Source organism: Grammomys surdaster, unplaced genomic scaffold, assembly GCF_004785775.1.
Source record: "Grammomys surdaster isolate TR1022 unplaced genomic scaffold, NIH_TR_1.0 126398, whole genome shotgun sequence".
Classification (NCBI taxonomy): domain Eukaryota; kingdom Metazoa; phylum Chordata; class Mammalia; order Rodentia; family Muridae; genus Grammomys; species Grammomys surdaster.
The window spans coordinates 1,288,836-1,301,014 of record NW_021621192.1 but is presented as its reverse complement, the minus strand read 5'-3'; the positions used below and the strand labels follow the sequence as shown (position 1 = coordinate 1,301,014).

Genomic DNA, 12,179 nt, shown 5'->3' with positions numbered 1-12,179 from the left:
ATCAAAGACTTCAGAGAATTTAAAGAATACATAAATATTTCACTGCATCCCAAGAACATGACAAATATTTGAATGATATCTAAGAAAATGAAGATACATGGCTGAATAAAATGAACATAATTCAGAACTTAAAGACTGAATTTAATAAAAGAGAGAAATGTCTAAGAATACTCAAGCTGAAATGAAGATGGAATTGAGAACATCAAAATCCTATTAAGAATAATTGAGGGATACCTGGGAAATGTCTGTCAAAAGACTAGGTAGGATGCCCATGGACCCAATCCTCAAAGTTGTCCCTAGTGCTACAACAGAAGACTAGCTTCAGCTTTCCCACCCTGATCTCAATCTTCCTGTGGATCGTACAACTACCCTGCCTGGCCCTCCCTCCTCACCTTCTCACTATGTCCAAGTTCCCAAGTCAGGAGGACAACACTTGCTAAAACACAGGCCATACCTGCCAGATGACTAGGTAGTCTGCACATGGACCTTCTCCCTTCTCTGTTTCTCCTAACCCAATTCTCAAGGTCACACAAAGCGCTTCAACAGGCTTGCCCTTGCCCAAACACCAGCAAGCATTTCTGGGAACATACCAACTGAGTAGGCTAGTAAAAGAGGCAACATACCTAACACACTCTAACACACTCAGAGAGGAAACAGAAAGGAACAAAATACCCACCCACCCAAGACAAATCCAGAAATTGGAACTATAATTACCACAAACCCAGATGCCTAGATGCCAACATAAGAACAATCAATAAAAGCCAGGGCCATATGTTTCCAACAGGACCTGAATATTACAACATGCTAAAGTATCATAAAAGCAACTATGGGAAGATGAGAGAGAGTCATAAAGAAGAAATTAATAAATCCTTCAGATAAATCCAGAAAAACATGAACAAACAACTGGAGGAAATGAATAAAACCCTCAAAGAAGCCAAGAAAAAACAAATAGTTGAAGAAAATGAGCAAAATTATTCCAAAACCTGAAAATGGATTAGATCAATGAAGAAAACACAAATTGATGGAATTATGGAAATGAAAGATTTAGGAATATGAACAGGAACTATAGAGGCAAGCTTCACCAACAGAATGCAAGAGACAAAAGAAAGAATCTAGAGCACTGAAGATACAATAGAAGAAATGGAAGCATAGGTCAAAAATGTTAAATCTAAAAGAATTCTAACATTCAAGAATATGGGACAATATGAGAGGACCAAACTTAAGACTAATAGAAATAGAGGAAGAAGGTCACCAGATCAAATCCCAGACAATATTTTCAACAAAATTATAGAAGAAAAGTTTTCTAATTTAAGAAGATGTCTATAAAGGTACAAAAAAATCTGAAAATGAAATGGATTGGATTAGAAAGTCTCCTTATTATACAATAATCAAACCATGAGATTCCACTTTACACCAATCAGAATGGCTAAGATCAAAAACTCAGGTGACAGCACATTTTGGAAAGGATGTGGAGAAAGCATAGGATCAGAACTAAAAAAAATAATAATAAGCAAACCACTAAACATACAGAACAAAGAAAGACTATTAAAAGCCAAAAGGGAAAATAATACCAACAACATTTAAAAGCAGACTTATTAGAATTACACCTGACTTATCAACAGACACTCTAGAAGCCAGAACAGCCCAGAGAGATGTCTTGCAAACTCTAAATGGCCCCAGATGCCAGCCAAGACTATACGCAGCAAAACTTTGAGTCATCATAAGTGGAGAAGACAAGATATTCCATGATAAATTTATGGTTTAAAGTCAGTTTACAAGTATTTTATTGAATTTTGCACGTATGTTCATAAGAGAAATCTGTCTGCAATTCACTTTTTTGTTAAGTCTTTTTGTGGTTTGGGTATCAAGTGTATAGTTGAAGGAAACGTGCTTTAAATACATCTTACCTAAGACCAAATACTTGCAAGATATTTTGAATGTTTATTATGCCTGGTGGCTTTTTGGAATATATAAGGAAAGGAGCGAAAGTGAGCTTTACAATCTGATCATGATATCAAAATATGAAAGACTGCTTTGGGAAGGGAAAATGAGGTAAATAAAGAAGAAGTTAGAAAGAGAGTAAAGGGATTTTTGGGGAACTGCAAGCTGAATTGGTATAAGAAGTAGAAGTCATAAATTCACAATAAAATTTAATCAAAGTCTTTTTCAAATTTCTAGCAATATTCTCTAAATTTGTGTTTGTTTACAGAAATGCAGCACTTCTTCATCACAAAATATAAATGTGCTGTGAATCTCCATGCTGTCACTTATTTCATATTCATGTCCTTTTCATAGGTGTTAAACTACTACAACAGCTAATGTATGTATAATCTCATGATGAGTAACATATGAACCTGTTAAACTGTTTTAATTTAATTTCTGCCATTTTTAGTTTATTATACTAAAACATTAAAACATTATTAAAAGTCCTTGAATGTGTCCTAGTTAGGGTTTTACATCTGTGAGAAGATACCATGACCAAGGCAACTCTTATAAAGACAAACATTTAATTGGAACTGGCTAACAGTTTTAGAGGTTCAGTCCATTATCATCACGGCAAGAAACATAGCAGCATGTAGGCAGAGATGGTGTTAGAGAAGGAGCTGAGAGTTCTACATATTGATCTGAAGGTAGCCAGAAGGAGAATGAATCTTCCTTACTGGCCAGAGCTTGAGCACTAGGAGCTCTCAAAGTCCCACCTACAGTGACACACTTCCTCCAGCAAGTCCACACCTCCTAATAGCAGAACATCCCAAACCACCACATTCCACTCCCTGGCCACTATAGGCTTGTTCAAACACATGAGTCTATGGGGACCATACCTAGCCATAGTATAAGGCAAAATACATTTAGTCCAACTTCAAAAGTCCCATAGTCTATAACATTCTCAACAATATTAAAAGTCCAAGTTCAAAGTATCTTCTGAGATTCATCCAATTACTTAAATGTAACCCTCATAAAATCAAAATTTAAAAAATGCAGATCACATACCTCCAACATCACAGGATATGCATTACCATTCCAAAACTTCATAGTGAGGAAATAGTGGACCAAAGTAAGACAAAAAACCAGCTGGGAAAACTCCAAACTCTATCTTCATGTCTGATGTCAAAGCGTTCCTCAGATCTCCAACTCCTTTCATCTCTGTTGACTGAAACAACTTCTTTCTCTTGAGCAATTTTCATTCTCTGTTAACAGCTTTTCTTGGCAGGCAGATGCTCTGCTATCTCTAACATCTTGGGGTCTCCACAGAACATAAACTTTACAGCTTCTTCCAGTGTCTGACATCCACACATGATTTTCTGGGATCCTCCAAAGGATTTGGGTCACATCCTGATCTGCCCTCTGTAACACTCTAGGACTCCACTGTTGCTGCTGTTCTTGGTGGTCATCTCATGGTACTGGTATCTCCAATATGGTGGAGTCTTCTACTGCAACTAGACTTCACCAGTAGTCTTTCATAGGCTCTCCTCATGATGACCTAGGCCTTCAACTGCAGCTGAGGCTGCATCTTCACCAATGGCCTTTCCTGGCCTCTCGCAGTGCCAAGACTTAGCTGATCTCTATGACCTCATTATGCCTTCAAAACCAGTATCACCTGGGTGATTCTTACCTATTATCAGCTGCAGCATGAGGTACAATTTTCGGTATTTCTGAAACAGAGTTTCTTTGTGCCCTTGGAAAACACCTCTCAGAAGATTAAGATTTTCTTAATCACCACAAATTTTTTAGCTCGAGCTAACCAGCATACCCTGTTCCAGTAACCCCTGTATCACTGATTCTAACGTCAAAACCACATGGGCAAAGCTGCCAAGTTCTGCTGCTGCCTGGGGCCATAACATGGCCCCTTTGTTCTATTACATTATCATCAGCTTTTTGTTTTCCAACTTCTTCACTACCTAAGCTCCAGTGTCCTGAAACTTGCTCTGTAGACTGAATTTGAACTCAGAGATCTGCATTCCTCTGTCTCCTGAACTCTGGGATAAAAGGAATATACAGACTGAAAGTGCAAATGAAAACAATAACCAAGTAATAATTTCTAAAATGACATAACTATCCCTTGTTCAACCACAAACACGTAAACAAAAAACCTAGCTGGTTGGGATCTTGCCCCAGGGTCACCAATATCTTAATTCCGTTCAATATGCTTGAACATAGGATTTAGCTCCATTGTATTTCCTGGTGCCCCTTCACTGCTTGAATCATACATTTTGTATTTTTCCATTCTAAGCTCGCTATGCTTGATCAAAGCATTATGCATGAGAATAAATCAGAGGACAAAGGCTATGCTAGGGTGTTTTGAGACTTCCTTTGTCAATGAAATTAATCTAAATCTCTTCACCTTAGCCTTAGGCAACTCTTCAGACAAGAGCAAAAAGAAGCAACATTTTTTTCACCAAAACATCATAAGAATGATCTTCAAAGTTCAAGTCACCCTCAGCACCAGTGTCTTCCATATTCCTAAGAGTATGGTCCATTAAGTCCCACTTAAAGCGCCCCATGGCTTTCCAAATCCAAAGTCCTCAAATCCACATTCCTTCCAACAAAAACATGGTCAAGTCTATCAAAGCCTAGTCCCTGGTAGAAATTTCTGTCTTAATTGAGGTTTTATTTCTGAAAAGAGACACCATGACTAAGGCAACTCTTGTAAAGGCAAACATTTAACTGGGGCTGGCTTACAGTTTCAGAGGTTCAGTCCATTATCATCATAGTGAGAAGCATGACAGTATGCAGGCAGACATGGTGCTAGAGAAGAAGTTGAAATTTCTACGTCTTGATCTGAAGGCAGCCAGAAGGAGACTGATTCTTCTTCACTGGGCAGAACTTGAGCACTAGGAATTTTCAAAGCTTTCCTATACAGCGACACACTTCCTTCAACAAGGTCAAACCTCCTAATAGTATCACCTCCCATAAGACAAGCGTATTCAAACCACCACAGTATGACTTAACATTTATTTTAAATATTTTTAAGGAAATGGATACATAAACAAGAGTTCATTTAAATGCAACTTCTAGAGAAAAGGATATGTTTAGAAGGTAAGAGTATTTGCTGTACAAGATGAATATGAATAACTGTGTTTACATCCATAGGAGCACAGCATACAAATGTCAATAGAAAAGGACTTCAGATTTCACTATTGATAATTATGTCCCCATTATATCATTATTGGAGTGAGGGATATAGAAAGGAAGATTCCTGGGCTTAGCAGAATATGAAACTAACTCGAGAGAAAGATCTCTTTCAGTAAAATAAGGTGATAAAGCAGGATGCCTGGTGAATTCCTTCAGCTTTCCCATACGTGTGCATGGGCAAATGTTACTATGTATATAAGGATACATATACTATACACAAATACTCCATACATTGACATCACAGAAGCCAGCAACAAAAGCCTTCTAGGGTAAGTACAATGCAAATATTTTAGCAAGCAAACAAAATTTAGTTACATGCAGATACGTGATTTTTGTGGTATTTTAATAACAATATACCTGATAACAGTATGAGACCTAAGTGTTTCTCTTTAAGAATTTTTCTAGTGAACCTTTTACTTGCTTATTTCTCAAACTGTAGATAATTGGATTCAGTACAGGAATTATAACAGTATAAAATATAGAGTCCATCATATCTTGATCATCTACTTGTGGAGATGCAGGACGCACATACATGAAGAGGAGAGAACCATAGTACAAAGAAACAGAGAGGAGATGGGCTCCACAGGTGGAAAAGGCTTTCTTTATGCTTTTGATAGATTTCTGCTTTAGGATTGAAAACAGAACTAGTGTATAAGAGATAAGAATAGTCAAAATACTGAATACCTGAATTGAGCCAGAGAAAATAAAAAGCATCAGGTAATTGAGAGAAGGATCATTACAGGAAATCTTTAACAATGGCATAATATCACAATAGAAGTGATTTATTATGTTAGAATCACAGAAAGTTAGTCTGAATAAAAATCCTTCATGAATCAAAACATGAATGAATCCACCTGCAAAGGATAATGTTAAAAGACGTACACAGAGTCTATTTGTCATGATCACAGGGTAGAGTAAAGGTTTGCATATGGCTACATAACGATCATAGGCCATGGATGCCAAGAGAAAACATTCTGTGGTTGCACTGATTCCAAATGAAAAAAACTGTATCATGCATTCAGAGAAAGAGATCAGTTTACTTTTGGCAAAAAAGTCTAGCAGCATCTTTGGTGTCACTGTGGATGATAACCAAGTATCCACAAAAGCTAAACTCCCAAGAAACAAATACATAGGGATGTGAAGGTGAGGGTCATTCCAGATGAGAGTGACTAGACCAAGGTTGCCCACAATGGTGATGAGATAGATGATCAAGAACAGCAGGAAGAGGGGGATTTTCCAGTGTGGTTGATGACTGAGTCCTGTGAGAACAAATTCTGTCAGCAGTGTTATATTCTCTATTCCCATGTCCCTTACTGGATGTCCCTAAAATGAAAGGCAGGGAAAGTCACATATTATTCATACTGTATTTAGAAGGTGAATTTCTCAATTGTATAATTTAAATGAATCCATTTAATTATAAGAACACCCTTTTATTTTATCTAATGTTATGATAATCAGTGGAAATTATCTTTGAGATTAATAAATGATATAAGTTAATGATCCAAATTCTAAATGTGAATATACCAACAGATTCTTGGGAAACAAAATGTTTTCCAACATTTGTTAAATGTGTTGAAATCTCATTTGTCTGGCAAGAAAATTTCATATATAAGTTGCATATGATGAGTCTAGAGAAAGACGTTTTATGTACCTGCACTATAATATAGACAGAAATGAATCATCTCAACCAACTGGAATTACAGTGACTAACTTTCAGGTAAATATTAAGAATAAATAGTTGCTGGCAAAATACTTCAAAAGTAGTTCTAAAGTAATTACACAGTAGTGGAACAAAACAAGTTTCTGGGAGGGGAAACTTGAAGCAACAGTATTAGAAATCTGTACTGTATTCAGAGACACCCAAGCAGAGTATGTACCAGGATTTTCTGGGAACATTTGTATGAAATCTAATTTAGAAATTGATGCATTAGTATAAACAGGGACTACGAGTTTACCTTTAAAAAACATCCCCAAATGGCTTTAAATTGTGGGAAATCAAACATATATGTGATAGGACACTCATGGTAATTAGAGAGAAGAATGGTAAACCACAAAATATTCATAATACAGACCTACTACTAAGCAGTGATGTATGGTATACTAACTAAATTTTCAATTAAAACGGAAAAAATAAACTCTGAACTTTGTATACTATCTGTGAACTTTGTATTGAGTTTTTCAAACTTAAGCTTGAGAAATTAGATGCATTAGTCTGCCACTTTTATCATCAACAGGAGAGTTGGTGTACTAAGGCTTAAGAATAACATGTGACCTGGTCCCTTCCCTCTTGTTCAGTGAGTCACTCCACTCCCCACCAGAATTTCTATGTTAGAACCAATATTATTTCCTATGAAACATTTCTTGTTGTAATGAAGAGCCTATGTTACTTGAGTGAAAATATACAAATATATCCTGGGCAGAACATAAATGGATACTTAAGGTTTTAATCTGTGAGAAAGAAAAGGTAACAGGAGTTAAAAGGTGAAGTATAACAAACTATGGATCTCTGCATGTTAGTATTTTTAATGGTGTTGGTGAAAAGTTTTCTGCACATGATAAAACCAATGTTAGAAAATAGAATAAGGGAAAATAAGAAGAAAGTAGGGTAAAGGAATGCTAAAAATAGTCTAAGAAATGTGGAGGATAGTTGGCATTTGTCAACCACAAATTTGTCAAGGCTATAGAGAACTTTTCAACTAAGGATAAAAGAGTGAGATTACAAGGAGAGGACACTATGGTGAGGAAAAGCACAAGGAAGATAAGCAAAAATGAATGCATACATATATACAGACAGAAAAGGAAATTTAATATAGTTACCCTGCAGTAAAGAGAGAACAAATCCCTAACCAGACACCTTAAACCAGCAAATAAAAACTGCAACACTGTCAAAGGATTACATCTCTTTTGGTTGTTTACCACTAAGATGATCCTCCCATCCCACCTCCACCAAGCATCACAGTCTATGCCTATTACTCTTGGCTACCCTCCAGAACCTGATAACAAGATCCTGTTTTGCACAAATCACATACTTAAGTCACAGACCATGGAGGAATCAATTAAATACTAGTTTTAAGAGATCTTAAAAGTCAGTATGCTAAAAACTAAAACATTTTTAAATGCACCATTAAAGAGAACTATTCAAGCTATTTTGATTATTCATATTTAGTAATAATGTTAAAATATGCCAGTAATTCTTTTGTTGTTGTCATTTACATCTAGCTGTAGGAATCAAAGTCCAAATAAATTATTATGAAATAAAAAGTATTCTTGAGTATCTATGAAAAGCATGATAGAGAACTTATTTCTCACTTACGAATATCTTGAAAGAAACCACTGAGATCTTTAAAATGTGGTATCCTTTCTAAATCAGAAAAGAATACAACATCACAGGAAGGCAGTAATGTTTGTAGGAAATCTTTTCACAGTGAGGCATTTTGGAAATTTAACTACCCGTGCACAAATATAATATTTTGTTTACACAAACTCTGCCCTTTAACACAAGAATCAAATTGTACCCTTCAAGATTTTCATAGAGGAGGATGTATTAGAGAATGAAAATTCCCATTTGGCTTAACTGTTCTCTGGAGAAGAACGTAAAGCAGCTCTACTGGGCACCATTGATTTGGACTCCAATGAAATGTCCAAATTGGTCCCACTGAGTATCACGAACTTTGACATTATAAATTTCTAATGCTTTAAGAGTCTTGAATATTAACTATTGAAATTTCAGAGACATCCCACTTCCTTCTCAAGAGCTTAGGCCAGTAAGAGTGATTCTTCCTTTCCTCCCTTTTCATGCTTCTGGCCAGCCTACAAATCCATCCTGGATCCCATATCTAGTGGTTCAGCTTAGTCTGACCACACCCCCTGTACCACATAAGTTCTGGTGTGTACCTGCCCTACATACCATAACTCATAATTTTCTTCTTCTTTATATCATACTTCTTCATGCAGCCATAAATCTCAACAACCTTCTCCAGTGTCTAGACTGGACTCAGTATATTTGCCATGACAAACAGGTCACTTCTCTGCATCCAACAGCTACATCTAGCCATACATTCCATAATCTTCTCCAGTGTCTATCCCAGACCCACTTTATACCTGCCACCATCCTCTGGTCCCTTGTGTTACTAATATGAGATCGATCCTTTATATTATGTAAGCACTTAGTTCTATAAACTTACCTCTTAGAACCACTGTCTTAGATAGAGTTTCTATTGTTTTGAAGAGACTACATGATCACAGCAACTCTTACAAAGGAAAACATTTAATTTGGAATGGCTTACAGTTTCAGAGGTTTAGTTCATTATCATCATGGTAGGACATGGTGATGTGCAGGCAGACATGGAACTGGAGGAAGAGCTGAGACTTCTTCATCTTGACACACAAGCAGCAGAAGGAGACTGTGTGCTGCATTGTGCGTAGCTTGAACATATATGACCTAAAAGGCACCTCTTGCAACATACTTCCTCCAACAAGGCCACATCTCCTAATAGGGCTACTCTCTATGACCAAGCACTCAAGCACATAAATCTATGAAGACCGTAACTATTCAAACTATCACAACCATATTCATTGTGCCCCATAGATGTGGGTATGTTGTGGTTTCATTTCATTCAGTTCTAAAATTTTTTTTTAATATCTTCCTTGATTTCTTTTTTATTCAATAGTGAGTATGGTTTCCACAAGTTTGCAATTTTTGGGGGTTTTGTTGATATGTAGCTTTAATATGTGTTTGTCAGATAAACAAGATGGATTCAAATAGGATTTCAATGTTCTTACATTTGTTGAGATTTGCTTTATGTCCAAATTTGTAGTCAATATTAGATAAAGTTTTATGACCTGCTGAAGAGAAAGTATATTGTTTCATGTTTGGATGAAATGTTCTATAGATATCTACCCGATCCATTTTATTTATGAGACAATTTATCTCTAGCATTTCTGTTTAATTTTTGTCTAAATGACAAGTCTACTGACAAGAATGGGGCATTGAAGTCTCCTAATGCCCACTATCTCTGTATGATGATTATTATGTGATTTTAGTTTTAGTAGTATTTCTTTTATGAATTTATGTGCCCTGGTATTTGGTGCACAAATGTTTAGTTTTGCAATATCCTCATAGCAATTTTTTCTTTTGATGAGTAGGTAGTGTCTTTTCCTATCTCCTCAGGCAAGTTTCCATTTAAACTCTATTTAATCAGATAGTAAAATCACTACTCTTGCTTGCTTCTTGGGTCCATTTTTTTGAAATTTTTTTCTAATCTTTTACCCCACTGTAATGACCCATTTTGGTAAGGTATGTTTCTTTAATAGAGTAGAAATATGGATACTTTTTTTCTAATCTAATCTGTTTGTCTGTGTCATTTTATTGGGCAGTTGGTTGATACCATTGATGAGCAGTGTTTATTGATTCCTACTACTTTGTTGTTATGTTGTGGGTCTTACCCCTTCTTTTGATTTACTCTTTTGGAATTTTTTTTTAATCTCCTGTGTGGTTAACCTCTTCCAACTTAAGTTTTTCTTCTTGTGCATTCTATAGAACTGGGTTAGAAGTTAGAGATTGCATAAATTTGATTTTATCATAAAATGTTTTACTTTCTCTGTGGATTGCTATTGATAGTTTTACTGGGTTTTGCAGTCTAGGTGGGCAACCATGATCTCTTGATGTTTATAAACCATTCATATATCCCCTTCTGGCGTTTAGGCTTTTAGACCCTGCATTGAAAAGTCAGATATTATTCTAATAGGCCTGCCTTTATATATGACTTAGTCTTTTTTTTTCTATGCAACTTTTAATATCCTTTATTTACTTTGTACATTTAGTGTTTTTGTTGTATGTCATGAAAAATTCTTTTCTGGTCCTGTCTATTTGATGTTCTACTTCTTGTACCTACATAAGCACTTCCTTCTTCAAATTAGAAAATATTTTCTTTTATGATTTTGTTAATATTTTCTGTGCCTTTTACTGACAGACTTCCTCTAACCCTATTCTTGTTTGTAGATTTGGTCTTTTCATGATATACCTGATTTCTTGGAACTTTTGTGTCTCGTTGCTGTTGTTGTTGTTGTTGATTTGTTCTAATATTTTCTTGGACTGAACTATCCAGTTCTTCTACCTTGCCTTCAACACCCTAGATTTTCTACTCAACCTCTCATAAAGGTTGGTGAGGCTTACTTACCTCTGAGGTTTTTGTTTGACTTCCTAAATTTTTCATTTCCAGTTTAATTTCAGTTTGCATTTCCTTTAGTGAGTCTATTAGTATTTTTATATCTTGAACCCTTTTCATTATTTCACTCACATGTTTCTTTGCGTCTTCAGGGTCTTCATTAAGTGATTTATTCATAACAACATCAAGGTTCTTAAACATATTTGTAGTTGTAATTTTGAAATTTGTATTCTGTGCTTCAGCTTTACAGTATTTCCCATGGCTTACTCTAATAGGGTTTCTGGGTTCTGGTGGAGGCATACTGTCTTGTATGTTCACATTCATGTTTTTGTTCTGGGATCTAAGCATCTAATATGATGTTTCAGGGATTTCTTGGTATTAATATCTGGTCTTGTATTTGTTGGGTGGGTATCCTAGGCAAGTGAGATGGATATGTTGCCCCCAGTAGATAGTTTCTGAAGCCAGTTGATGGTGTAAAAGAATGCAGATGGTCTAAGAAGAAAAGCTGAGAAGGTCTGTGACAAAAAACTGCCAGAAGCCAGGACCCTTGCCCTTACCCTCACCCCTACCTTTCCCCACCTGCATAATGTCCCCTGCAGCTTGGCAACCACAAGATCCTGCTTGGCAAGCAGTGTATAGCAGGGAGACCATAATTCAAGCAGTGTACCATATCCTCTGAAAAATAGCAGGTAGATAATAATTCAAGGCAGTGTACCGTATAGACCATGACATGTTTCAAGCCACAGGCCGAGAAGATTCTGTACTTTTCCACCACCTGGCCCCTCTTACCCCCTCCCCTTGTAAAGCATGTTATAAAAAAGCATTTCAAGTTCCTGAATAGAACACCAATGGTTTGTGCTCTAAGATCAAGAATTGACA

General features: G+C 36.2%; 1 protein-coding gene across 1 annotated transcript; it reads right to left on the bottom strand.

Annotated features, from left to right (window-relative positions):
• Positions 1-5,508: 5,508 nt before the first annotated feature.
• LOC114614639 (olfactory receptor 187-like) lies at positions 5,509-6,438 on the bottom strand. Its single transcript, XM_028760271.1, has one exon. The coding sequence runs from the start codon at positions 6,436-6,438 to the stop codon at positions 5,509-5,511; it is 930 nt and encodes a 309-aa protein (XP_028616104.1).
• Positions 6,439-12,179: the final 5,741 nt, after the last annotated feature.